General features: G+C 60.9%; 5 protein-coding genes across 6 annotated transcripts; 3 read left to right on the forward strand and 2 right to left on the reverse strand.

The window, feature by feature from the left end:
* Positions 1-1,581: 1,581 nt before the first annotated feature.
* LOC139324940 (C-X-C motif chemokine 16-like) lies at positions 1,582-4,108 on the reverse strand. Its single transcript, XM_070954717.1, has 6 exons — positions 3,942-4,108; positions 3,731-3,854; positions 3,560-3,642; positions 2,555-2,791; positions 2,302-2,483; positions 1,582-1,761 (listed from the first exon to the last, which is right to left on the reverse strand). The coding sequence occupies exons 1-6, from the start codon at positions 4,042-4,044 to the stop codon at positions 1,612-1,614; spliced, it is 879 nt and encodes a 292-aa protein (XP_070810818.1). The 5' UTR covers positions 4,045-4,108; the 3' UTR covers positions 1,582-1,611.
* A 530-nt stretch (positions 4,109-4,638) lies between these two features.
* LOC139324937 (serine protease 55-like) lies at positions 4,639-8,608 on the forward strand. Its single transcript, XM_070954711.1, has 5 exons — positions 4,639-4,702; positions 5,165-5,363; positions 5,704-5,957; positions 7,524-7,663; positions 8,163-8,608. The coding sequence occupies exons 1-5, from the start codon at positions 4,639-4,641 to the stop codon at positions 8,505-8,507; spliced, it is 1,002 nt and encodes a 333-aa protein (XP_070810812.1). The 3' UTR covers positions 8,508-8,608.
* A 1,687-nt stretch (positions 8,609-10,295) lies between these two features.
* On the forward strand, positions 10,296-16,017 carry ZMYND15 (zinc finger MYND-type containing 15). Its single transcript, XM_070954671.1, has 13 exons — positions 10,296-10,656; positions 11,476-11,698; positions 11,785-11,940; positions 12,245-12,405; positions 12,488-12,646; positions 13,627-13,713; positions 13,819-13,935; positions 14,251-14,339; positions 14,734-14,835; positions 15,049-15,178; positions 15,269-15,327; positions 15,483-15,643; positions 15,837-16,017. Exons 1-13 carry the CDS (start codon positions 10,296-10,298, stop codon positions 16,015-16,017), a joined length of 1,986 nt encoding a protein of 661 aa, XP_070810772.1.
* An 837-nt stretch (positions 16,018-16,854) lies between these two features.
* Positions 16,855-19,443, forward strand: TM4SF5 (transmembrane 4 L six family member 5). 2 transcript variants are annotated; one of them, XM_070954740.1, is made up of 5 exons: positions 16,855-17,150; positions 17,727-17,807; positions 18,506-18,645; positions 18,818-19,010; positions 19,292-19,443. In XM_070954740.1, exons 1-5 carry the CDS (start codon positions 16,977-16,979, stop codon positions 19,304-19,306), a joined length of 603 nt encoding a protein of 200 aa, XP_070810841.1. In that variant the 5' UTR covers positions 16,855-16,976; the 3' UTR covers positions 19,307-19,443. The 2 variants fall into 2 exon arrangements, with proteins under 2 accessions (XP_070810841.1, XP_070810842.1); XM_070954741.1 differs by lacking the exon at positions 16,855-17,150 and adding an exon at positions 17,209-17,356.
* Positions 19,420-21,380, reverse strand: VMO1 (vitelline membrane outer layer 1 homolog). Its single transcript, XM_070954739.1, has 4 exons — positions 21,201-21,380; positions 20,721-20,842; positions 19,992-20,330; positions 19,420-19,509 (listed from the first exon to the last, which is right to left on the reverse strand). The coding sequence occupies exons 1-3, from the start codon at positions 21,378-21,380 to the stop codon at positions 20,027-20,029; spliced, it is 606 nt and encodes a 201-aa protein (XP_070810840.1). The 3' UTR covers positions 19,420-19,509; positions 19,992-20,026.
* Between the last annotated feature and the right edge of the window lie 2,212 nt (positions 21,381-23,592).

Below are 23,592 nucleotides of genomic sequence, written 5' to 3' on the forward strand. Positions count from 1 at the left end.
GGCGCAGGGGAACAACGGCCGGGCAGGTGTGGGTGCAAGAGTGTCCCTTCTGCCAGCCTCTCCCGAATCTGGCTCCACTTCCCAGAGGCTCCCTTGGCCCTGGCGGTTTGACCTCGGCCTCCCTGGAGCTGAAGTCCACCACCTTAACATTGTCAAGGTGAAGAAATACCGGTTTAGGGGGAGGAGGGAAAGTTTCCCTGGCCGCTTCTGTGGGCCATAAAGGGTTGGGCTGATGGTGTAGTCCCGCGGCTGCCCTCCTTCCCAGCCAGAGCCACTAGCACTCCAGTCTGGCCAACTCTCCTTTGGGCTCCCTCCCCTGCCCGTTGCTCTTTTGTCTTTCAAGGTGGAACACCCCCCACGTAGAAGGCATGCACACGTCTGAAACTGACCCACAGATTTCCTCGCCCGTTTTCTACCAAGCCCTGACAGGCGGAACAGTCCCCACCCCCACCCCCACCCCCACCCTGAAAGGGTCTACGTCCTCCTGCCCAGAAACTTTCTGACAACCTCAGGATGCTGAGGACATCGAGGTGGCGGACAGACAAGCGGTTTCTTTTTCGGACACAATGGCCCTGGCCAGACAGCCACCCCTGTTAGGGCTCCCTGGGCACCAGCAGGCCCATTTCTCTCAGGCTGTGGGGAGGGGGAACTCCATTGGTCCAGCTACCCAGGGGGCTTTTTGACCAAGGGGGGAACTCCCCTCACCTGACTGTGCCCCTAGGTGAGCAGTCGGCTGATCTTGAGATGTGGGATGGGAGAAAGAAGGGTTCCCAGAAAGCGGGGAGGGGGAAGGGAGCAAAGGACTTTCCTCCCTCTCTTACCCTTTTTCTTTCTTCCCTCCCTCCCTCCCTCCTTCCTTCTTACTTGGAAGTTGGTGCTTGCATAACAGGTGGGTGGGTGCAACAACCCTTGAAAACAGCCTCCCCCTTTGGCACTCAGCTCAGGGCCCGAATGCAAGGCTTTGGCGGCCTCCCTTGACCGCCCTTCTTTTCTTCCGCCCTCCCTCCCTCCCTCCCTCCCATCTTGGGCAGGATTTTCCAGGAGGGGGGTTCTCCAGGCCCTCCATCTCCCACTGGGACCCTGACAGGGTTGCTCCTGAACAGGATGTGCTCAGGATCCCCTGGGAAATTCCAGACAAAGGCTGGGCAAGCCCTGAGTGGCAAGGAAGGAAAGGGGGCGGGAGGGGGTGTCATCCCAGGCTCTGTGCCACCCCAACGCAGTTGAGCAAAGACTGCCAGACACCCAGAGCTTCCTTTTACAGGGTCTACACAAAGATGTCATGCCTCTCTCTCACACACACACCTCCATCTCTTCTGGCATTTGTGGAGAAACCAGAAGGTGCCAAGTGTGGCCCTTGTCCTGGAAGGTGGGGGGAGGCGGGCACACCTCCAGTTCAGCTTGTTCCAACATCAGCCGGAAAATCCCTTGAAGGATCAGACGTGCTAGCAGAAATGGGGAAGGAAGCACTGGCCGGACATGAGTCATGCTCATGCTGAATCAGGGCTGCACAAGGAGGCGTCTGGCAGAAAACTCACTAGCGGAAGTTACGTTTTCTACAAAAATATACTTTTATTTGTCAGAAGGAAAAGTGAAAGGTCCACAAGAACAGCGTCAGCCACAGTTGAAGGGAGGACGTTCCTGAATCCACAGGATGCAGTTCCCTTTTGCAGTTCCCTTCAGCTCCCCCAGCCTGAGCCAGTGGCTGGATCTGCTCTGGGCCTGTAGGTGGGGCCCCTCTCCTGGTCTCTGCAACATCCACACCTGAAAGGGAGAATCAGAATTAGCTCCAGAAAGAAGCATTAGGGACTGCTGTGCAAAAGTGGGCATGTAACAAGATGGCTACAAAGTGGAATACAGGTGCTCATGGGCTCAGATCCCCCCTCCTTCTAAAGAGACTCCTCCCAAACAGCTGGAACATCAGCCTTTTCCCGCTTGAAATTCTGACCAGCCCTCTGGGTCTGAGCGCCCTTCAGAGCTGGCATGCGAGCCCTTTCTCCCCCCCCCTGGGACTGGCCATGCGCCTCAAAGGGAGGGCAGCTTCTCTGGTGGGAGACAGCCCCCAGGCCAACTCCAGAGGGAGCCTGTGGGGCAGAGATGGCTGAAAAGGATCCCAGAAAAAAGGGGCCCAGAAGGAGAAGGCTCCCTCCTTTCCAGATAGTGGCTGCAGCAGAGGCCCCTTCCCCTGCACCTTCCTCTCTATCTTGCCCCAAAGTTCCGGAAAGGAGTGCCATCACTCCGGGCATCCCAAATGCTGAGGGGAACCAGAGCAGCAGAGAAGATGACCCTGGGCAGGAAGCCCACCTGTTGCTCAGAGGTCAGGGCTGCCTGACAGCCTCTCCTGGGGGGCCTCCACCAGCACAGCAGACCAACGATCACGAGGAGCAAGACGATGCCCAGCGCAGACAGGACAGCAGTCTGGTGCCACCCTGGCACACCCTCCTCTTGGCCAAACCGGGTGGGGCTGACCTCAGCAACGGCACCTGCTGCAATCAGACCAGGAGTGAGTGCCCTTCCCATAAGCCCCTCCCCAAGCCCCCTTCGCCCCCAGCCTTACCATTCCTGGGCAGCACAACGCTCCAGACACTTTCTAGGGCTGGGACGGCCATTGTGTGGGTCAAGGCCGGCAGCCGCTGTGACAGCGGAGTCTCCCTCGGAACCAGCTGTGACGGTAGCGTCTCCATCGGAACCACCAGGGTTGACCCCATGGAGCTCAGAGGCTGAAGTGGGGCATGGCTGCTGGGGCTGGGTTGGGAACTCCTCTCAGAGGAGCTGACCTTGGCAGACCCCTTCCCTTTTGCGAAGAAAAGGAAATACGGTTAGGCAGGGAAGGGATGCAATAACTTCCAACTGGCAGGAGGGGTGGGGAAGAGAGCCTTCCCTGCCATTGCCCCTGGGGAACATTCTCTCCCAGAGAAGAGGTGCCCCCTCCCCAGTCCCCTGTCCTTTCAGAAACATCTGAAGACCTGACTCTGCCATCTTGCCTGGGGCTGGCAGAGGCCCTGAAGGCCCTCCTCCCACCAGCCTTTTCTTTCACTTTGTCAGACTTTAAGTAGCCTTTCCTCTTTTTCAAACTTTTAAAGTTTACACTCAGCTTTTATGCCTTAATATTTTACTTCTACAACCCCCAGAGTCCCCCCTGACAGATTCGGGGGAGGCGAGGGATGGACTGTTTTTAAGTCTGGCAATTAATGCAGGCAGGCAATGGAGCCTTGGTACTACAGTGGTCTAAGGCACCCTATTATTAAGCTGGTTATTAAGACCAGCTGCCTGCAATTACTGCAGGTTCGAATCTCACCAAGGCTCAAGGTTGACTCAGCCTTCCATCCTTTCTAAGGTAGGTAAATTGAGGACCCATTTGTGGGTGCAATAAGCTGACTTTGTATAAATATACAAAAGGATGAAGGCTATTGCTGAACACATTGTAAGCCGCCCTGAGTCTCCGGAGAAGGGTGGCATATAAATCAAATTAAAAAAAACATGGAGGCCCCTCTCAGATGCCTCTGCAGCGCGTGGGGGGGGGACTCTCAGTCCCACCCCTCTCCCTTTGGGGCAGACTCACGCATGTCCCTCGTCCGAGAGATGAGCCGGAGCACCCAGGGCGCGTCGTCCAAGCCACACACCAGATTCTTCGGAAAGATGAACCTGCCAAAGAGGAGGGCAAAGGGGGGCAGCTGGCAGCCAGGCTCAACTCCTGGCGGGAAAAGGAGGGCTATTATGGGATGGGGCTCACCTGATCAGGCCCCTGCAGCGCTCCCAGGCCACTAGACGGTCGGGGAACCGCCTGACCAGCGCCGGCTCGGTGCTGAATTTCTCACACCGGCAGCTCCCGGAGGCTCCCCCCTCGTTCCCCAGGGCTGTGGAAGGCAGAGCGGTGGTCAGGAGGGAACGGGGACGCCTCCCCCCGACCCGGGACTCCCGAGACCGTCGCCGGGGCGCCTCACCTGGCCGGACGGGTAGCAGCAGCGGCAGCAGCAGCAGCAGAAGTGGGCTGCGCCTCTGGGCGAAACGGCGGTCGGAGCCCCCGCTCCGCTCGCCCGCCGCCATCGCCAGCCCTCCTCCTCGGCCGAAAGCGAAAGGCGCCCAGCCGGGAGAGGCGCGAGGGGCTTTCCGGCGCCTCCAGAACTTGCCCAAGCGCCGCCCGTGCCCGGCCTCTTGGCACGCCAGCAAGCGCGGGGGAGAGCGGGGTTCCGGCCGCTTCCTGGGAGGGTGACACGGGGTCCCGTCCAGGGCTCTGGCCGGCGGCCTCTTCCGCTGCCCTTCCCATTTCGGCCATGGCGGGGAGGGCCGACCGGGCGTTGGCTGCTTAACTACGGTGCCCGGAATCGGCTACGGCGCTCTGGCCGAAATCCCGTCGCTTCGCACGTTGCCAGCCGCCCCGCCCGTTGGGGCTTTGTGGTGGGCGCCGCGGAACGGCTCTGCTTGGCGCCGGGTTGGGGTCCGCCTGCCGCTGACCGCGACGGCCTAAAGGGAGGCCGCCCCTGCAGGCTCCTTCTGGGCTTAGAGCCCCCACCCCACCCGAGGAGGGCGGCGGTTCTGCACCGGTGAGGTCAACACCTGGAGCTCTGTGATGCTACTACGGGGTGTGGCCGGAGCCCCGCCCACACCCAAAGGGCACGCCCACTGGCTCTGGAGTGCCGCATGGACTCCCTGGTGCTGCTGGTGTGCCTGCTCCTGCTGCAAGCGAGTGGTGCTCGTGCACAAGGTGTTGGGGGCATTTTGGGAGGGGGCTACTGGAGGGGGGGCTACTGGCAGAAGCGGTGGAGGGCGGCCGTCCAGCTCTCCTGAGGTCACAGCAGACTTGTGATGTCAGGGGGAGCTAAGGCCAAAGGCTGGCCCACCTGAGGCTGCCCCTGGCGACACATGGCCCCCGGGCCTTCAGAGCAGCACACCCAAAGGAGAGGCTTATTGGGGCAGGCCCTGCCCAGCAGGGTCAGGATGCCTAGCTGTCCCACTGGACACCCCAGGGAGGCCCTGAGCCCCCAGGCTGGGCTGCCAGGTCAAACCCACCTTCAAGGATCCAGAAGAGCCGCATGGGGCTCCGATTCCCCCAGAAGAGTGGGGTCTCTTTGAGGCGGACTGGCAGGGCATCCCGACCAACTCAATGAGTCCAGCGGACGGGGGGCAGCAGGGGCCACCTAACACGGAGGCTTCTTGTCTCTCTTAGGCTGCGGCTACCGACCAGATTTTGATGCGCCCCATTCCTCCCTTTTGGGCAATGCTCGCATTGTGGGGGGCACGAAGGCTCGTGCTGGGAAATGGCCTTGGGTGGTCAGCATTCAGACTAGCTCCTACCACTTCTGCGGGGGGAGCATCGTGCACCCCTGGTGGGTGCTGTCCGCAGCTCACTGCTTCACAGACAGAAGGTAACTGGTCAGGGGGACAGCTGGGGGGGGGCAGTAGGACATGACGGGGGCAGCCCTGCTTCCTTCTGCAGCCCTTGTCAGCAGTCTCCCTTGTTGCCTGGAAGCCCCCCTACATGGAGGCAGCAAAGACCCCTCAGTGACCAGAATGACCCCCTTGCCTGCAGATGCTCCTTGCCACTCTTCCGTGCCCACAGCAGAAGAGCTGCCCCTAGCAGGAGAAGAGCTTCTGTGGCTGTTTGATGCCAGGAAGGGTCGGGCTCTGGCTGGCACATTCCATCTCCTGCTTACACAGACCCCCCCCACCGACCATTCACCTGTCCTGTCCCCCTCCCCCATACAGGGAAGGCATCAGGGTGGCGGCAGGAAGCAACTACCTGGGCAGGAACAACGTCACCCGCTGGGTGCGGAAGATCCACCTCCACCCACTCTACAACCCCAAGACTTACGACAACGATCTGGCGCTGCTGCTGCTGCATAAGCCCATCCCCCACAGCTGGTTCCACACTGCCCTCTGCCTGCCAGACCGCACCATCGTCCCAGACAACAACATGTGGGAGAGCTGCTTTGTCGCCGGCTGGGGCCTCACCAAAGCTGGTGAGCCGGGTGCTTCACCCCCTCTCCCCCAGAGGGGAGCTGGATGTGGGCATCAGAGAGAAGACCCTCTCATGGAGCCATAGAGGGAACATCCAGGGTCATCTAGCCCAACCCTCTGCTCACCAGAGCACCCCACACTGCTGGGTGTGTCTGAGGACCCCCAGTGAGGGGGAAGGTTCCATTTCTACTGCAAAACTGTTCTTCCCAGTTTGTGACTTTTTTTTTTTTTTAATTTGATTTATATGTCGCCCTTCTCCGGAGACTCAGGGCGGCTTACAATGCTTTAAGCAATACTTGAATTTCCACCCAGTCCTTTTCGGCCCTTTGATTCTGGTCCTACCCTCCAGCATACGAGAAAGCCAGTCTTCACCCGCTGCCCTGTGCCAGCCTATCTCTCTCTCTTTCTGCTCAATCTCCATCGGTTTACAGAAGCCACTAAGAAACCCTGAGCTGCATGTCCAAGGCCTTGCCCTCGGTTGCTGGGAGAATCGCTGCAAAGTGTTCTGGCCCAGCCTTAGCAGAAGCAAGAAGCAGACCCTGGTCACGAAACCCTCCTCTTGATTTACCTTTTGTGAATTAATGGCATCCACCCACCGAAAAGTCCAGGCAAGAGTCCTGCAAGGAGATAATGGCAGTAACAGACCTTATCAGTTCCTTGCGATAATTGAGCTCCCAGCCAAAAGGCTGCAAATTAAGTTCTGGCCAGCAGTCTTTCTGGCACGAAACACAATGAGCCAAATCACCAGAAATACGAACGGTTGTCTCCTACGACAACCACTCCCCTTTCCTTCTGTTTATTCCCCAGCCAGGGAGGGGCCATTCAGCATCCACGTGTGCCTTTCTTCCCGAGTTGACTCCTTGTCTTCCGTTGTTCTGCGCATACGTGCATCTGTTACAGGCCCCAGCTGGTCTTCCTCCCCCTCCTCACTCATCTCAGCCTCCAAAAGCAGCTGCCTCTCTGGCGGCTGGGAAATGTCGGACGGCCCTGGCTCTATCTCTGCGTCCGACACAGAGCATCCGTCAGAGCCTTCCCCAGGCTCCAGAACTGGCCCAAGTTCCTCCCCAATCTCCTCATCATCTGAGTCTGCTGCCAGCTCCGCTGGTAGCTGGTGGGCCACTGATGTCCTGTCCCTCCTGCTTGCCAGTTCTCCTCCAGACATAACCTGGGTGAAGGGGCTACTATCAGCCTGGTGGTGGGCAAAGAGCCGAGACCGGTTACGTCTCCTCGTGCATTTTGGGTTCAGCTGTAAACATTACAATTGAGCAGGAAGTCCTCTGTTTTGCCTGGGGTCTTTTCTTCCCCTTTTCTAAAAGAGAAATTTGTTCCTCTAAACCTAATCTGCTGTGCTCAGCACAAATGCACGTGTCGTCGTTGTCCCACCCTCCCCATTAAACGTGACTCCCCGTGCCTCTGATCTTTAAGACCTGGTGATCCCAGAAGGGATCAGAACCTCATTTGCCTGGCTCCCGTCCTCCCCCCGCCTACTGCCCAGGGGAGAATCTCTGGGGCTGAGAGCTAAGCCACTTGCTACTGTCTCCCCCCTCCCCCGGCTTGACCTCCTCTAGGCTCAGAGTACGGCTCCCCTGAGTTGCTGGACATTCAGGTGGGCTTGGTAGACTGGACGCTGTGCCTGCGGTGGCTGCACTCCATCACCAGGAACATGGTGTGTGCCGGGTTCGAGGAGGGCGGCCGGGACGCCTGCCAGGTAGGAACCCCCTTGGCTGCCCCACACACCCCATGCATGTGCCTGGCCGAGGCTGGACCCAGACCCTGCCTCAGAGGAGCAGCAGCTCAGAGGAGCCTGAGGTCTGGTGGGGGGAGAGCTGGGCAGGCTTGCAATGCAAAGGCCCAGCAACCAACCTGCCCATCCCCCGGGTCAGACTCCTTGCCAAGGAAACCAGCTGATTCCCAGGATGGTTGACCAGTGCCTGGACTAGAGGATGCATGGGGCAGTCCCATGCACCAACCCAGGCTCCCCTCGGCCCCAGAGGCTTGTGCTTGCTTCCTCCCTCAACAGCCTTGTCTACCTACCTCGCAAGGGCTGCTGGGCTCAGTAGAAGAGTCGAAGGGACCCCTCCTCAGTACACGGGTGTGTGGAGGGGGTGGCATTCCTGCTCAATCCTGCCCCACTGGACTCCCTGCCCTCCCTCCTCCCCCCCATGTCCCAGCCCCTCCTCAATTCCCTCCTTCTCTCACCTCTGCAGGGGGACAGCGGGGGGCCCCTGATGTGTCTCCCACCCAGCCACAGCGGCCACGGCAGCCCCCGGCGCTGGTACCAAGTGGGCATTGTGAGTTGGGGTCGCAGCTGCGCGGCCGCCCGCAGCCCAGGCGTCTACACGCAGGTCTCCAACTACCACTCCTGGCTGGAGCAGACATCGGCGCACGATGGACGCCCCTTCCGCGTGCCCCAGATCCCCATCAGCCCCTCCCTGCAGCACGAGAAGCACAACGACCTCTGGGCTAACGTGGACAGCAGCAGTGCCCCCGTGGGCCCCCCACCCGTGCTCTGCTCTGCCGCCCTGGGAGTGCTGCTCTCGGGCCTGCGCTGAGGAGCAGCCAAAGGGAGGAAGGGCCACCGGTGTGGGGAGACCCAAAGGATGCCAAGCAATGTGGGGCATTCCCTCAGCTTGGCTTGGCGGTTCAATAAATATTCTTGGATACGCCTGGCTCTCTCCTCATGTGGGGTTGGGGGGGAAGCTCCCAAAGATAGTGGAACGGGGGGGGGGGAGGACCCTCGCCAGTGGAGCAGAGGAAGTGGCCGGGCAAGGACTGTAGGCTCAAGTCAGGGTAAGAAATAGGGATGCCCCCCATGACCCTCACCCCTCCAGCTGCAGATGAGCATTTGACGAGCTTCTCCGCAGGCTCAGAGGCCTCTTGCTTCTTCCATGGCGGCCATAGTGAGCCTTGGGGTATGTGGGAGGGCCTCGAGTTTGGTGTTTTCCTCACCACACCAGAAATGGTCACAGTGGGACCCAACAGTCAACAAGTACCCCTCCCCCCAGTCCAGCTGTGAGGAAAGAAGGCGGCCCACTGCAGCTCAGCCCTGCCTGTGGGGGAGGGGAGGGGAGGGGAGGGGGGCAGCTCATTCACAGTTGCCCAGCAGGAAGGGACTGGGGGTCTCTGCTGGGCCAGGCGGAGGGACCTCAGACCCAGCCCAGGTGTGGCAGAAGAGACCCACGTAGGGCTCTGGCACAAGTGTACCCAGTTATGTGCCATGATAAAATGGGCGTATGGTGGAGAGCCTGCCTTTAGACGGGTTCGTTGCCCCAGGGAGCCACCCTCAAAAATGGATGCCCTTAATCTTGCTCAAGTTGCTGAGGCAATGGAAGCAGGCAGAGCAATGTGGAAGGGGACTGGGTGATGCCCTCCCCCTCCCTGATCTGGAGGGAACCCCAAGCTGAGCACCCTCAAATCCCAGGGACGTGAATGAAGCCCACCGAGGAAGCTTGTGGCAGGTGCCAGGAGGTGCCTCTGCGGTCAGAAAGTGGCCTGGCTGGATGCGTGTGAGTGGGGTGGGGGTGGGGGCAGGGAGATCCTGGGAGGTGGAATGGATGGCCTCCAGGGGCCCTTCCCACTTGGCAGGTAAGGCCCTGGGGTCCTATGTGGGAACGGGGGTAGAGAAGAGAGGCTGCCTGGGGAACAGCATCAGGAAGAGGAGGGGCAGCCATGCAGGGGGGAGGCTAATGGGTGGAGGAAGAAGCTCAGAGGGAAACCCCCCAACTGTTCAGGCTGTAAAAGGGATTTGTACTTTCAGGTGTGCACAATTTTGTTAATGTGGCCTTTCAATAGAGTGAAGTTTGCTCATCAGAGTTTCCTGACTGGAAATCTAGTGTGTGCCCTGCCCTTTGCTTTTGGGGGGCCCTTGAGACCCCAGAGCAGCCTCCTGGACCAGCAGCCCTGATGGGGGCAGCAAGAGATGCCTCTGCCAGGGAGGGCCCAGGGGGCTGCTGGGCAGGAGGAGGCAGGTGGGTTCCGGAACCCCTGATGTCGCAGCGCAACCCAGGAAACCCCTGGCTATTTACCTTTGAAGAGGTGGCGGTACTCGCTTCAGGTAGACGGCAGGCAGGCTGGGCCAAGAGGGTGGGGGGGGTGGCCTGTCCCTTAGGCAGGGGCAGGAGTGGGGGGATCCGGCCTGGGCCGCTGTTGGGGAATGGACTGAAGCCGTGTCCCCCTCCCAGTGGCCATCAAGGACCCCCACAACTCACATCCCGGGAAAGGGGGGCTTGGGCCCCTCCAGGAAAGCAGTGCTCCTGCCCCAGCCCTGGCTGATCCCCCCCCCTCCCGGGCACTTTGGGGAGGCCACTTTGCCGCTTACAGGACGGCCTCCCTCCGCAGGCATGGAGTTTGTGACCGGCTACCGGGCAGAGATCCTGGACTTTGCCGAGCTTCTCTTCGGCTGGTACCAGCGCTTCCTGCTGGACGCCATCTGCCGCCGGGGCAGCGAGCGGCGCAAGAGGCAGGAGAGCTCCATCCGCCGCCTGCCGCCCGACCCAGCTCTCTGGATCCTGCACCTGCTTCCCAACCGCAACCTGGCCTTCACGGTGGCCGACCCCGGGCAGCAGCTGGGTGGCCGCTTCTACAGCGAGGAGGCGCTGGCCCTGCAGGACCTGGAGCGCTTCATCACCTTTGTGGGGGCCGGGGGGGAGGAGGAGGAGGAGGAGGAAGAAGAGGAGGACTCCGACGGCACCACGGAGACAGGTTTGTGGCCGAAGCCACCGGCCCCCCACGAAGGACTCGGAGCTGCAGCAGAAGCCGCTGAGCAGGGCAGACCCACGGCCTTTGATCTTCGCTTAGCCTCACCCCAGGCCAAGCTCGGGGGGAGGCAGTTGGGGACTTGTAAGCTGGGAGAAGGGCTCCCCAGGTGGTCTTGGCTCCTCCAGCCCCTCTTCCTCATCTCCTGTTTTCCCAGGAAGAGTTTTGTTTTTTTAAAAAAAAGACTTAAACCCCACTTTTACTTATTTTCTACCTTTCCAGTTATTACATTGCCCTGCCCAGCCCTCTCCCTCTCCCTCCTTCCCTTCCCTTCTCTCCCTCTCCCTCTCCCAATATTGATGGTTCTTCTAATCTATTCTTTGTTCCTTGAGCACACGCCAAAGTCTTAGCCATTATGTAACCACCATCAAGCTGGCTTGACTTGTTGTCAGCTGCTGCTGAAGCCTTGGTGGGAGAGTGATGGTCCCCTCCATCCCCCACTCGCTGGCTTTGGCCAGTCCTAGCCAGGCTGCGCTCCAGAAACCGTGGTGCACCTGCGCTCCCTCCCAAGAAAGTTGGAGACCCACAGACACTCCCAACCCCGACCCATGGGCTGCCCCTCCTCCTTCTGACACATCTACTTTCAGGTTAGGCCAAGAAAAAGCCAGGTTCTCCAGAGGAGCTGTGTTTATTTATTAGATTTATTTGCCGCCTATCTCGTCTTGGTGACTGGGGTGGGGGTGGGGGGCAAAATCCTGAGTCCTGCAGTGGGCACCAAACTGCCCCAATCTGCCCCTCCCTCCCCTCCCATTTTGTGCTCTGCAGGGCAGCCCCTGTGGCGCGTTGAGCACCTCCTGCTGGTGACTGATGAATACGGCACCATTCTGGGCTTTGACTTCCTGCTGGAAGGCTTCTTGGGGACAGCTGGGCAGGAGCCTCTGGAGCCCCGGGCCCTCGCCTTGCTCTGCTACAGCATGTTCTGCCCCCTGGGCGCTGGGGAGCCCCGCCGGCCAAAGCTGCTGACCGTGGGAGACCCCGCTTTGCACAAGTGAGTGGGCGGAGGGTGCTTGGGGTGTCAAGGCTCCTTGTCTCCCCCCCACCCCTCCTGACTCTCTTCCGCTCTGGCCCTGGCAGGTCCCTGGAGCCCCTGCTTGCTCGCCTGGGCATCCGAATGAGCAAGGGCCCGATGCGGGGCTGGGGCCCCAAGCCTACCTTCTCCTTCCCTACCACACGGGTGCGGGCGTGTCACGTGTGCAAGCGACACAGTTTTGAGGGCCAAATCGCAGCCTGGTGAGTGCAGAACACTCACCCCTCCTCTGGTCACAACCTTTTGCCTGAGCTGGGGATGGGGGGTGGACTCCCCTTTCCAGACCACCCAGATTTGGGGGCAGCTGCAGGTCTGCAGGTCTGCTCCAAGGCTTGGAAATGCTTCTGGTGCCATTGATGGTCGCCTCAGGGGGCACTGGAGGTTTTTAAGAAGACAGCCATTTGTCTGATAGGGTTGGACTAGAGCACCTCCAAAGTCCCTTCCAATTCTTGTTATTCTGGAAAGCTTGCTCTGCCTGTCCCATGCCCAGCTCTTTCTCTCCCCCAGCCAGCATTGCCGTGCTGTCTTCTATTGCTCAGAGAAGTGCCGGAAGCTGGACTGGAACCGCAGCCCCGAGGACATCGGGCACCAGTTTTGGTGCCAGCGCATGGCTGGGTACATGAGCCATGCCAGAGAGCTCGCCAACCTCCCCTTCACCTTTGCTGCCGGTAGGACTCCCACCACGCTCGCATCCCAGAGAGGGGAAGATCAGGGCTAAGCTGTGGGTCCAAACCTGCTTTCCCTCCTCAGAGGTGACCAGCGATACCTTCAACAAGGAGGGCTTCCTGCTTGCGCGAGGGCTGACCCGCGGATACTGGGTAGCGGAGAGCATGCTGGTGAGGGCCCCCGACTATGGCCTGGGGCTGCAGAAGGGCCCTGCAAAGACCCCTGTGCCCTTCCTCCAGAGTGGTGAGTGGGGATTGGAAGATGCAGCAGGCATGGGCAACTGTGGGTGTGGCGGGGAATGTGCCAGGTGCAAATAACCAGGCCCACGCATGAAAGAGTCCAAATCAGCTACTTTATTGCTTAGTGCCTATGCCCGGTTCATAGAAATCTTCCCGGATGCAGTTTTCCACTAAGAAAATAAGCCTCAGTGGCATTCTGGATCCTTTCACGTCTATGTAACCTTTCCAGACTAATAGCCTGCTTGATCCCTCCTCCCGACTGCGGCAGTCTCTGTCCAGCGTCAGGCCCACCCAATACCATTCCTTCACAAACTGCACCTTGTACATTTTTGGCTACAATTCAAGATGCTGGTTGTCACCTCCGAAGCTCTTCACAGTAGACGGCCTGTTTATCTTGAGAGACCAGCAGATGTGGCTGCTATCCATCTGATCCAGCTGGGCAGAATGGGCACCCGTCATGCCCCCTCGGTCAGGTGGAGCCGCCCTTCAAGCCCGGTCCCCCTCCAGTCTTTAGGCCAGAGTGGATGGTGGCAGATCTCTGCACTCTCTCTTATGCTACATTTCACCCTGTAAGCCGCCCAGAGTCAGGGTGAACCTGGCCAAAGTAGCACATGGCTCTCCAAACTTGGCGACCTGAAGACTTGTGGACTTCAACCTCCAGACTGCCTCAGTAAAGTGCACTGGCTGAGGAATTCTGGGAATGGAAGTCCACAAGTCTTAAAAGTTGCCAAGTTTGGAGAGCCCTAAATTAGGGGCCTATATGAAGGAGTGAATAAATTGGGTGGAGGAGGCCGTGCAGCCCCCTCCCTCCCCCTGCTGAATATGGGGCACATCTTGCCCACCAAGAGTGGCAAAAGTATCTCCTCATCTTTATCAGAGCCCTCCCCCAGGAACACTCCCTCAGGACACTCAGGGAGGGGAGGTGGCGAAGCAGGGGTCTCCTCACCTTGCACAATTGGGGGTGGGGGCTTTCTCTCTCTGCAGGTAACCCCTTTGAGGCACTCAGGCCAGAAGGAGGGACAGCACTCCCCCCAGCACCCCCAGAGCCCCCAACGCCTCGGACATTCTTTGGTGAGGGGGGAGCCTGGCCCCTTTCCCCTCTACTGTACTTCCACAGATCCTCCCCATCTGATCACTCTTCCTCTCCCCCAACCCCCCCAACCCCTTTTCCTCCAGCATCCTGGAAAGAGTACTACCAGTGGCGGGAGCTTCCTCTGGGGGCCCCCTTGGCCGTGCTGCTGACCTATCCCCTCACTGCCTACTACATCATCACTCAGCTGGCCCCCCAGCACTGTGAGTGGGGGTCCTTCAGCAGCAGAGAAGGGGAGTGGGGCCTATGGGGCCAGGGACCAAAACCTGGCCACCCCTGCAGGAATCTCGGGTGGCCACGGGTGCAAGATTTGGGACCACCTGCCGTGGCCTGGCCGAAGGGAGGGGACGGCTACTTCTGCTGCCTTAGGGGTGGGCGGGGGAGGGGCTGAGGACAGTGTCCCCCCTGAGGGTGGGGGGAGGTCCATGCAGAAGAACTGCAGGATGTTTGCAGTTAGGGGAAGGGGTCTTGAGGTTTCTAAAGTGGGGTCCCTAATTCCCCCCCCCCGCTCCTTTCAGTTCCAGAGCTAAACATTTTGAACAAACAGTCCCTCAAGATCCACTTGGTGGAGGCTGGCAAGGAGTTTGGCGTGCTGATGGTGTTCTGGGTAGGGAAGGGTCTCTGGGGAGGGGGCGTCCCTGTGCCTGACTGCACTGGAGCAGGTCTGCTGGAGAACCTCTGGCTTGGCAGCCTGGGAGAGATGGGAGCTGTAGTCCAGGACGGGGGGAGCCCCAGGTCAGGAGGAGGGCTTCCACCATTGGACTCCCCTGCCTCTCTCCAACACACCCTCCTCACCCCTCCCAAAGGATGCTTGCGGGCGGGGAGGGGCAGGACAGCAGCTGGGGCAACCTGGCTTAAAAAGAAGGCCCAAACATGATTGGCTGTTGCTAGCCTCTTTGCAATCTCCTCCCTCCCTCTCCCACCTCCCTCCCTCCCCCTCCCCTCCTTCCTCCCTCCCTCTCTTCTTTCCCTCCCTCCCTCCCTCCCTCCCTCCCTTGCAGGAGTTGTCAGTGTTGCTCCCTCACGTTTCTCTGGAGCTGCTCTTTGTGGGGGACACGTTGCCCCCTGAGCTGGACGGCCAGCAGTTCCTTTTGCAGAGAGATGTGAGTCTGCCTCCCTTCTGTTTATACCTACGGTGGGGGGGTGTCTTTCTTTCTTCCCCACTTTTCACCACCAGAGAATGGGGCCAATCCTGGCACATGGATTTTGAGGGATCTTCCGGCTGATTTGGCCGGGGACGATGGACGTCCTACTCTCCCTCTGCCTTTGGCCTTTCTCCCCAATGGGTGATCACCTCCCCCCCCGCCTCTTTTCAGGAAGAGCAGGGTGTCTCCGTCCTGCCCGGCTTGACCCCCAGGGCCAAAGGAGGCCGCCGGGAGCTCCAGCTGGGCTTCAGTGCCCGTCCCTACCACCTCCTGCAGGCTCCCAAACCGGACCTGGTGATTGGTGAGAGGACAAGGAGGAAGGGGGCGGCCAAGGGTGGGGAGGGGTCCTGTGCATCTAACGCAGCCCCCATTGTGCCCCTGATCTGCCCAGGGTTCAACTCCGGCTTTGCCCTGAAGGAGACCTGGCTGAGTGCTTTGCCGCGATTGCAGGTGAGCTGCTGCCAGAGGGAATCGGTGCCCAGCCACCCCAACCGAGACCTCGGCCCCAACGGTGGCTGCTCAGCACCCTCCCCTGGCACCAATGACCAGCTTGGCCCAGCCTGGACCTCCCCCCCCGGCAATGACGATGCTTCTCTGCCCCACAGTCCCTCCGAGTGCCAGCCTACTTCACCGAATGCAGCGCCTACAGCTGTGCCGTGGATGAGGCCGCGGTCTCCATGGCCACGGGGGGCACTGCCAGCCCCGCCCAGATCAATCCCTTCCGTTCACCCTTCCGACAAGCCGGCATTGACAACGCCATGCCCTGGTGGGTACGAGGCAGGCCTCGACCCCCTCCTGTGAGACTGACTGGCAGCTGCGTAATTCCCCTCCCCTCATCCTGGCACACGGGGAAGCCAGGCGTGGCCCTCGGGGCAGAGGGCCCCGCCTTTTGTGGATGGTGCCTTCCTGGCCCCGTGTTGCCACTGTCCCCCTCTTACATGCCCCTTCTCCCCGGGCAGGTACTGCAACGCCTTCATTTTCCACCTGATCTACAAGGCCTCGGCCAACAACCACCGGCAGAGCTCTGTGCCCCCTCCGCAGCCCCTCCTGGCCAGCGGGAACCCAGAGCCGCCCGAGCCAGCCCGGAGCCGGCGCAAGGACAAGAGGCAGATCCGTGCGGCAGGGCGCCGGCGCAAGTGACAGGGGGTGGACAGGAAATAAAGCACTGATGGACACACCGAGACTTTGTGCTGGTTCACACCTTGAGCAGGGGGTTGGTCTAGAAGGCCTCTGAGGTCCCTTCCAGCCCTGGGATCCTGGGCTCTCTTAAGTGGGCTGGCCTGGGCTCACGCTTGACGGCCAGTGTCTCCTCAGGGAAGGAACAGCCGTTCCTCTCCTCCGTTGGCCACAGGCAGAGGGCATCTGACGCCCCCGCACCCTCCACAGAAGGGAACATGCCCCCCCCCACGTGAAATGAGGCCCTCCACTAAGCGAGGCCCCAAAGCAGGCCAAGGGCTGCACAGATGCCCAGTGGCCACAGGAGAGAGGCTTGGACTCGTCTCCCCTCCCCCTCCTTGGACCCCCCACAGCCACGGCCCGTGGGGGAGATCCTGGCAATTGCCCAGCAGAGGGGGATCAACCAATGCCGGCAACCCACACACAAGCCGTGGGAGGCCGGTGGAGTCAGCCTCAGGAAGGGCTGGAGGTCTTGGGAAGCCGGGAGGCTCTCAGCGGCATCAGAGGGGGTGTGGAGGGGGTTGTGGTGAGTTGATGGCCCAATGACGTGACTGGAGACCCTCTTCCCCAGAAGGGCCGAGCATGTCTGGTCCCACTGACCAAAGGAAGACCCAAGCAGACCCCCCCCCCGCCCCCAAGCAGGGCTCCGAATTCTTGAAAGCAGAGCCACAGCTCATCTTGGTGCCTCTGGCTGGCACGAATCCTGGACTATGCCCTCTGCCCTGAGCCCGGGAGAGGCCAACCCTGAATCGAGAAGGGCTTCCGTGTGGCCCTCAGGCTCCTCCCAGCGTTTTGGGGCCATCTCGCCTGGAAGAGGAAGAAGCTGCTGGGCTCCGGTGGGTGGAGTGGCGGACTGGCAGAGGAGCCCTTTGGCCGAGTGATCTGAACAAACAAGCTCTCGCACAGCCCCTGCGCACTCCGCCATGTGCACCGGGAAGTGTTCCCGCCTGGTGGGCCTCACCCTGGTGGCCGCGGCCTTGGCCTGCATGGCCGCTAACATCCTGCTGTTCTTCCCCAATGCTGAGAGGCAGTGGACGCCGGATCACATCACCACGCAGGCCTGGCTCATGGGGGGTGTCATCGGCGGGGGGCTGATGGTGAGTGGCCCAGGTGGGGCAGGTGCTTCTTCCAGGGGACTTGCTGGACTCTTAGGGGCTGCCCTTGCCGAAGAGCAGCTTCACCCTGGGGCCTCCGGGTGCAGGACAAGGGGCAAAGGATGGCTCGCTTACTTGAGCTGGAAAGCGAAGAGTCCAGAAGAGTCCAGAGGTGCGCGAAGAGCTCCAGCCTGATGGTCTCGGGCGGGGTAAGACCGCCGCATGTCTGGAGGCAGAACACTTCCTGGATTGCCAGGGTGGGGAGGGGAGTCTTGGGGCGAGGAAGACCCCTGCCCCATCTAGACCTTTTGCAAGCAGAGCCCAAAAGGGCGTGACTCTTCCCCCTGCCCCCTCCCTCAGCAAAAAGGGCTTTGCTGGGCCAGCCGGTTCCCCCCAACCCTCCGCTCTGCTCCTTCTGGACTTTGAGCCAGGTGCTGAGCTCTGCCCTCGGTGCCAGCTGGTGACACTTGCGGGGGAGTGGGGAGTGCTGCGTGCCATGGCTGCCTGGCTTCTGCCTTCCCCAACGGGCTGTCCTGGGCAGAGGGGCACCTCCAAGCTGGCCACTTTCCTTCTCCACAGGTTCTCTGCACCGGCTGCTCCTCAGTGCGGGCCGGCGGGAAGGGATGTTGCGGCTACGGATGCTGCGGGAACCGATGCCGGGTAGGTGGAGGTGGGAGAGGCTCCCTGGGAGCTCTGTGGGTTCCCGTGATGCTGAACCCCAAAGTGGGCTTTGGCCAGGCTCGGACCAAGGCAGACAGGCCCCCAGTAGGGTCATGGGCAGTTCATGCTGAAGCCAGGTGAGCTAATACAGGTAGGAGTTGAGAATTCCCGGTGCACCTGTTGGCTCAACCGAGCCTCCTGGGCTCATCTGGAAAATGGTGTGCTGGCTGGCAGAGATGCCAGAGTTTTGTGTGGGGTGGCCTTCAAAACCCTCCTCGATTCACACAACACACAGCTGAGCCACTCAAACCAGCCAGGCAAACCAGCTCAACCGACAGCTAGGTGGCCCCACGAGACGGATGGGTGTGGCAGGCTGTGCAAAGCATGTTCAAGAGAGCTGCTCCCTCGGGACTGCCCAGAGAGGAAGTGGAGGAAGAGGCACAGAAGAGACAGACAGACACGCACACGCGTCCTGGGGGTCTCAGGTGGTAAAGAAAGTTTGTCCTTTCAGGTGTGCAGCCATCTGTCCCTGCAGCTTCTCCGTAAAGCAGAATTAGTTCCCCTGGTCAGGTCTCCCATCTGCTCTACCTGGCAAAGCTGGCAGGCTGGGTGCTCAGGGCTGCCAGGGAGGGCCCGTGGCAGAGAGAAGAGCCAGAGGGGCGAGCCCTCCCTCACCCCCTTTTCCTGCCCCACGGCAGATGCTGCGCTCCGTCTTCTGCTCCGTCTTTGGGGGGCTGGGTGCCTTCTACTGCCTGGTGGTCTCCTCCACAGCACTGGCCGATGGGCCCTGGTGTGAAACGGAATCTCAGAAGTGGGCATCCCCCTTCAAGGATCTCAGGTGAGCAGGGCTGGGGACAGGAAGCCCCTCCCAGCCCACCCCACCTATGGCTGGCAAGGTTTCTGCCAGGGCTGAGCCATGGGACAGTCTGTGCCCCGGGAGTGAGTGGAGCAATGTGGGAGGGGCTTCGGTGTACCCACCTTCCAGATCTGAGCTCTCCCCCCCCCATCAGTGACAACTATCTTCAAAACAAGACGATGTGGGAGGTGTGCCTGAACCCCCCATCCATTGTCCTCTGGCACATCGTGCTCTTCTCCATCCTGCTGGGGCTGAGCCTGCTGGAGATGGTGCTGTGCGGCATCCAAGTGGTCAACGGCCTCCTGGGCACCGTGTGTGGCGACTGCCGCAAGGCCGATGACCGAGACGTAAGTGGGCAGCAAAGGAGGCGCCTGGGATGGGCAGGCTGGAGGGAGGGGGCAGGAAGGGATGTTGGTGGGGGGGGTCAGGGAGCAGATGGCCTCAGGAGACAGGGGGGGGAGGGAAGTGGGGCAGCCTCCCTGGGAGCAAAGCCCCAGGCCCCATATCACTTGCTGACCTTGTATGGAGGGGCTTGCAAGCACCGGGGGGGGGGAGGCAGACCAGCATGGGACTCTCAACCCTTTGCAACCCTCTAACTCACTGGCACTGCCCTTTTGACTCCTGCCAGGGGGAAGGCCTGTGAGACCAACCGACCGGAGCACTTGCACCAACAGCCACTCCTCCACCCACTTGCCCCCTCTCTCCAAATCTCTCGGCTAACAGGGGTGCAATCTTGCAGGTTTATTGGCAGCCCAAGAAATAAACGCCGCTCTCTGTTGCCACCTCCGTCCGCTCCGAAGGGTCTTGGCAGAAGACTGGGGGTTGGGGAAAGCTGGGTGGTGGGACCTGTGGAGAAAAGGCCGGTGCTGAGCAGGGGGGCTCTTTCGCTCTCCCTGACCAGCCTCTTCCGTGCAGGGCTGAGGGATCCCCAGGGGCGTCCTGGGGCTGGAAGCGGTCTGCAGCTGAGCTGTGGGCATCTGGCCTAAGGAGGGCGGGAAGGACCTGCTGTGCGCTCCTGGACAGAACCACTCTGGGGCAGGGAAAGGAGGGGGGGTCTAAAAGAGGTTGCTCCCATCCTCCCCAGTGAAGGGAAGGTGTGGGGGTCCGTGGGGGGCTGCTGGAGGGTGGAACTGCTGGAGGCTGCGTGGATGGCTGGAAAGGGGGGCAGGGAGAGGAGGGCCTCCCCGGGGTGTCTGTGGGCTCCTGTCCCGTGAGACACTTTGGCCCCCCGGAGAGGAGGGGCTGGAGCAAAGAGGGGGCAGCTTTTGGCCTCTCTCCTCTCCCAATGGATCAGAAGGGGCCGCAGGGGGAGCACACGGAGCACTCACCCCCTGCCGGGGCTCCAGCTGAGGCCTCTGTGGGGTCACTGGGTGCAGCAGAGGAAGCGGATGTCGTTGAGGGCAGAGTCATCCACCAGGACCCCCCGGATGGCCTCCTGCTTGGTCTGGATCCCACACAGGCCCTTGAGGCAGGAGGGGCTCCAGGCTCCGTACTCCCCCCAGGGCAGCCCTGGCCCCTCCAGGACCTTCCCGTCTGAGCAGACAAAGCGGATGTTGGTGGCGCCCATGTAGTCGCTGAGGCCACGCCGGACACGCTCCACCCGCAGAGAGAAGCCAGTCAGGTAGCCGCCCAGGGGGCACCAGAGGGGGTTGGTCCAGTGGCCCCACCTGAGGGGAGGCGGAGGTGAGAAGGGTTAAATGCTGGTGACCCCCTCCCCTCTTGCCACCTTGTACCACCTCCTCTGTCGCACCACCTGGCGCTCCTTGGTGGATCGCTTTCCATGGAAGAGAAGCTTCCGAGGGGAGGCCCACTTGCCCACCCACCCACCCCCCGGGGACCAGGAGGGCCTGGTACCCGGAGGACATCCCCACACCCGCCCGCACACACACTGATGTAACGCTAGGGCCAAAGCGAGGCACCAGGGCTGGCAGGGGGCAGTGGCAATGGTCCTTTCTGCCGGCATTGGGGCCACGCAGAGAAAAGGAGAAGGGTGGTGGATGGCGTGGGAAAGGGGGGCTGCTGGGGGGGGCAGGGAGGCAAACTGGGGATTGACTCACACGTTGCTCTGGGACTCCGCTGTTTTGGCCTCAGACTTCCCACCATGGCTGCCACGGGTGCAATGCAGCCGGAGGCCATTTAGGGCCGTGTCGTCTTTCGCCTGCCCTTGATAAGGCTCCACCTGGGAGAGAAAGATGGAGGGATGTTCAGGCCACGAGGGGGGAGGGGAGGCCGGGAGCCAGGTGAGATGGGGTCAAAGAACAGGTCGGACCCAAGCTGCTTACCAAGTCAGGAAAACGGGGAGGGGTCTGCTAACCTGAGGGTGGGTGACAATTCAGAAATGGCTCTGTAGGTGCTCAGGAGCATTCGGCTCTTCCTCCTCTTGTCTGGTCAGTCTGCATTCCCTGGGGGGACCCCCTGCAGCCCCTCCACGCTTCTTCCCCTGGGCTCACACACACACACACACACACCCAGCATCTGTCTCTGAGGGCCTGGGCCTGGACCCCAATCCAGGGGAGAGGCAGAAGAGGGGTGATTACCTTGAGGCTGAATCCTGTGGCATAGGTCCCTTGGGGACACATCTCCTGCCAGGCCCAGGTCCCCCACGGCCCCCCATTGGACACCCCAATGGCAGGCCAGCTTTCCACGGCAGCACCAGTTCCTGCCAGGCCTGCCACCAAGAACCACAGCCCGAGAGCCACCATGGTGCCCAGCGGCATCTGCCCAGGGGTGCCCTTGCTCTGCTTTTATACCCTCTTGCCAAAAAGGGGTGGGTGGATGGCCAGGATCAAATGACTTCCGAGATCCCACCTGGGCCACTGAAGGGGACAGGTTCAACCGGTTAGGATTAGGCAGAACAAAACAGGTGCGGAAATCCTACCCCGGGTCTTGAACCCCTTTCTGGGAAAGACAAAGGCCGGGTTGGCAGGAGGCCCCTTGGGCGCTCCCTCTAGGCCCTGGGAAGCCCCCCTCTTTTGGCCAGGCCATCTCACCTGCATGGATAGGCAGGTCCCAGAGGGGCTGGGGGCTCTGGGGGTCCCAGGTAGGAAAATCAGCTCGGAGCCAAGGTGTCAAGAGTGAAATGACCTGTTGCCACAAGAAAGCAAATGGAGGGGTTTGGACTCTCACCTGGGCAGAAAATGGGGGGGGGTTGTTCTTCCTTTCCCTCTCTGCCAATGCTGGGAGTTGGGACCCTCCCCTCAATGACGATCAGAGTCCGGACAGAAGGTGAGCGCCAGAACACCAGCAGAACGGCTCACCTGGAACCAGGCAGCAGCTGCTGGTTCGGATGGTTTCAGAGGGATTAGGTAAAAACTAAAAAGGGAGGAGGGGAGTGAATGAAGGGGTTGAGCCGGGGGGGGGGGGCGTTAATATGACCCCTCCCATTTTATCCTATGCCCTGTGAGGAGCTAAAAAAGCTTAAAATGCTACAATGGGATGGCAAGGCAAAGATCTCCATAAGGTAGGGATGTTTATGGGGGGTTTAGAATAGAGGGGTGGGGGGGGCCACCATAAGCAACTGCCCAAGAGCCAGGCTTTTGCCAAAGCCCCCCCCCACTCCCAGGGAGGAGACTCCCCTGCCAGGAACAGGGGCCGGGCTCCTTTGCGACTCAGCCGGACTGGCAAAGCCAATTCAGGGATCCTGAGAGACCGGGGGGGGGGGGCTTCCAGCTCCCCCACATTTCTGAGCACAAGGAGCAGCAGAGACCCCTTGACCGAGTGGGCTGCAGGGCAGAGACTTTAGCCCTCCTGGGCTGCTTCTCGGCTGGTGCCTGGAGGCCGGCAGGTGGTGGGAGAGGTGCCAGGGGCCCTGACCCCTTCCTGACCCTCTGGAGTCAGAGAGGGGCTGGTGGGAAAGGAGCCATAGCAGGGATCTCGGGGGACCTCCTGGCAGAGACCGCTCTCCTCAGTAGATTCCCTGTGGCTCTTAGTCAGGAACCTCCTTGGGGCCAGAAGCAGCACCTCTGTGGCATGGCCATTATGGGGGGGGGGTTTCCACCTCCAAGTCCTGACACATCATCAAGTGGGAGCGTCTCGAGAGGGTGCATGAGTGGCAGGTCGGATCTTGGCCCACCAAGATGGGGAACTACATCCCCCCCCCCAAGCAGAATGTGCCAGCCCATCCTTCTCCTCCCTGATGGGGCTCCGAGGGGGAGCGCACTGCTAAAGTCCACCCTTTGATAATGCCAGGTGCCCCATGAGGTGCCCTGCCCTTCCCTTTCCTCCCTGGCACAAAGGTGGCCTTGCAGCCTGAACCCGTTTCCGCCTCTTTCGGAAGGTGGCACAAGAGGCTCCCATGCAGGCGATGCCACCTGGACCCTTTTGCTTCCAGTTCTAGATTCCACTGCCAGCCCCCCACCCGGGGCAGTTCCCTTCTTCAGCCCCCCCCCTTCCCAGGACAGCCTCAGGTGAACCTGGCCCTCTGGGCCCCATCAGCTCCCTCAGCCCGGCCCCCCTGGCTGCCACTTTCTTGACTGGTCTGGCCTACAAGCCTCTTGTCTGGCCGGTCCCGGGGGCGAGATCATGCCCTTTGAGTGGCCATCGCCCCCTCGGCCACATCTTGGACCTGACCCAGCCTTCCCTCAGCTCCACCTTTGCTCTGTGGCCCAAGCCAGGCCCCACCAAAGGGCTCCCTTGGGCTTGTGGGGCTGGCAGCCCCCATCACCCTGCCTGGGTCTCCCGGGAGATGGGCCAGAGCCACGGGGAGTGCTGTTTCTATGCCAGCCCCTCCCAAACACTCTGGACAGTTAAAAATCAGACACACTGCCCAGCCGACCCCCCCCTCCCCCAGAGAAAAAGACGAGCCTCCCCCTGAACTGAAGCAAATACAGCATCCAACTCCGGAGACGCCTTGGACTGGACAGAGGGAAGCAGCCCACAGCATTCCAAGCGGGGGGGGGGGAGAGAGAGCGGGGGGGGCATCAAAGTGCT

Source organism: Pituophis catenifer, unplaced genomic scaffold (genome assembly GCF_029215685.1).
Source record: "Pituophis catenifer annectens isolate HBS135680 unplaced genomic scaffold, rPitCat1.0.hap2 SCAF_15, whole genome shotgun sequence".
Taxonomy (NCBI): Eukaryota; Metazoa; Chordata; class Lepidosauria; order Squamata; family Colubridae; genus Pituophis; species Pituophis catenifer.

Excerpts from the sequence above, each read along its gene's own strand:
- LOC139324940 (XM_070954717.1), bottom strand. The coding sequence starts at position 4,044 with ATGGCGGCGGGCGAGCGGAGCGGGGGCTCCGACCGCCGTTTCGCCCAG. Across the intron at positions 3,855-3,941 it reads GCTGCTACCCGTCCGGCCAG|CCCTGGGGAACGAGGGGGGA; the intron begins GTGAGGCGCCCC and ends TGCCTTCCACAG. Across the intron at positions 2,484-2,554 it reads CGTTGTGCTGCCCAGGAATG|CAGGTGCCGTTGCTGAGGTC; the intron begins GTAAGGCTGGGG and ends GTCTGATTGCAG.
- LOC139324937 (XM_070954711.1), top strand. The coding sequence starts at position 4,639 with ATGGACTCCCTGGTGCTGCTGGTGTGCCTGCTCCTGCTGCAAGCGAGT. Across the intron at positions 5,364-5,703 it reads CACTGCTTCACAGACAGAAG|GGAAGGCATCAGGGTGGCGG; the intron begins GTAACTGGTCAG and ends TCCCCCATACAG. Across the intron at positions 5,958-7,523 it reads CTGGGGCCTCACCAAAGCTG|GCTCAGAGTACGGCTCCCCT; the intron begins GTGAGCCGGGTG and ends GACCTCCTCTAG.
- ZMYND15 (XM_070954671.1), top strand. The coding sequence starts at position 10,296 with ATGGAGTTTGTGACCGGCTACCGGGCAGAGATCCTGGACTTTGCCGAG. Across the intron at positions 11,699-11,784 it reads GGAGACCCCGCTTTGCACAA|GTCCCTGGAGCCCCTGCTTG; the intron begins GTGAGTGGGCGG and ends TGGCCCTGGCAG. Across the intron at positions 14,836-15,048 it reads AGTTCCTTTTGCAGAGAGAT|GAAGAGCAGGGTGTCTCCGT; the intron begins GTGAGTCTGCCT and ends GCCTCTTTTCAG.
- TM4SF5 (XM_070954740.1), top strand. The coding sequence starts at position 16,977 with ATGTGCACCGGGAAGTGTTCCCGCCTGGTGGGCCTCACCCTGGTGGCC. Across the intron at positions 17,151-17,726 it reads TCATCGGCGGGGGGCTGATG|GTTCTCTGCACCGGCTGCTC; the intron begins GTGAGTGGCCCA and ends CCTTCTCCACAG. Across the intron at positions 18,646-18,817 it reads TCCCCCTTCAAGGATCTCAG|TGACAACTATCTTCAAAACA; the intron begins GTGAGCAGGGCT and ends CCCCCCCATCAG.
- VMO1 (XM_070954739.1), bottom strand. The coding sequence starts at position 21,380 with ATGCCGCTGGGCACCATGGTGGCTCTCGGGCTGTGGTTCTTGGTGGCA. Across the intron at positions 20,843-21,200 it reads CCACAGGATTCAGCCTCAAG|GTGGAGCCTTATCAAGGGCA; the intron begins GTAATCACCCCT and ends TTTCTCTCCCAG. Across the intron at positions 20,331-20,720 it reads GCGGAGTCCCAGAGCAACGT|GTGGGGCCACTGGACCAACC; the intron begins GTGAGTCAATCC and ends GCCTCCCCTCAG.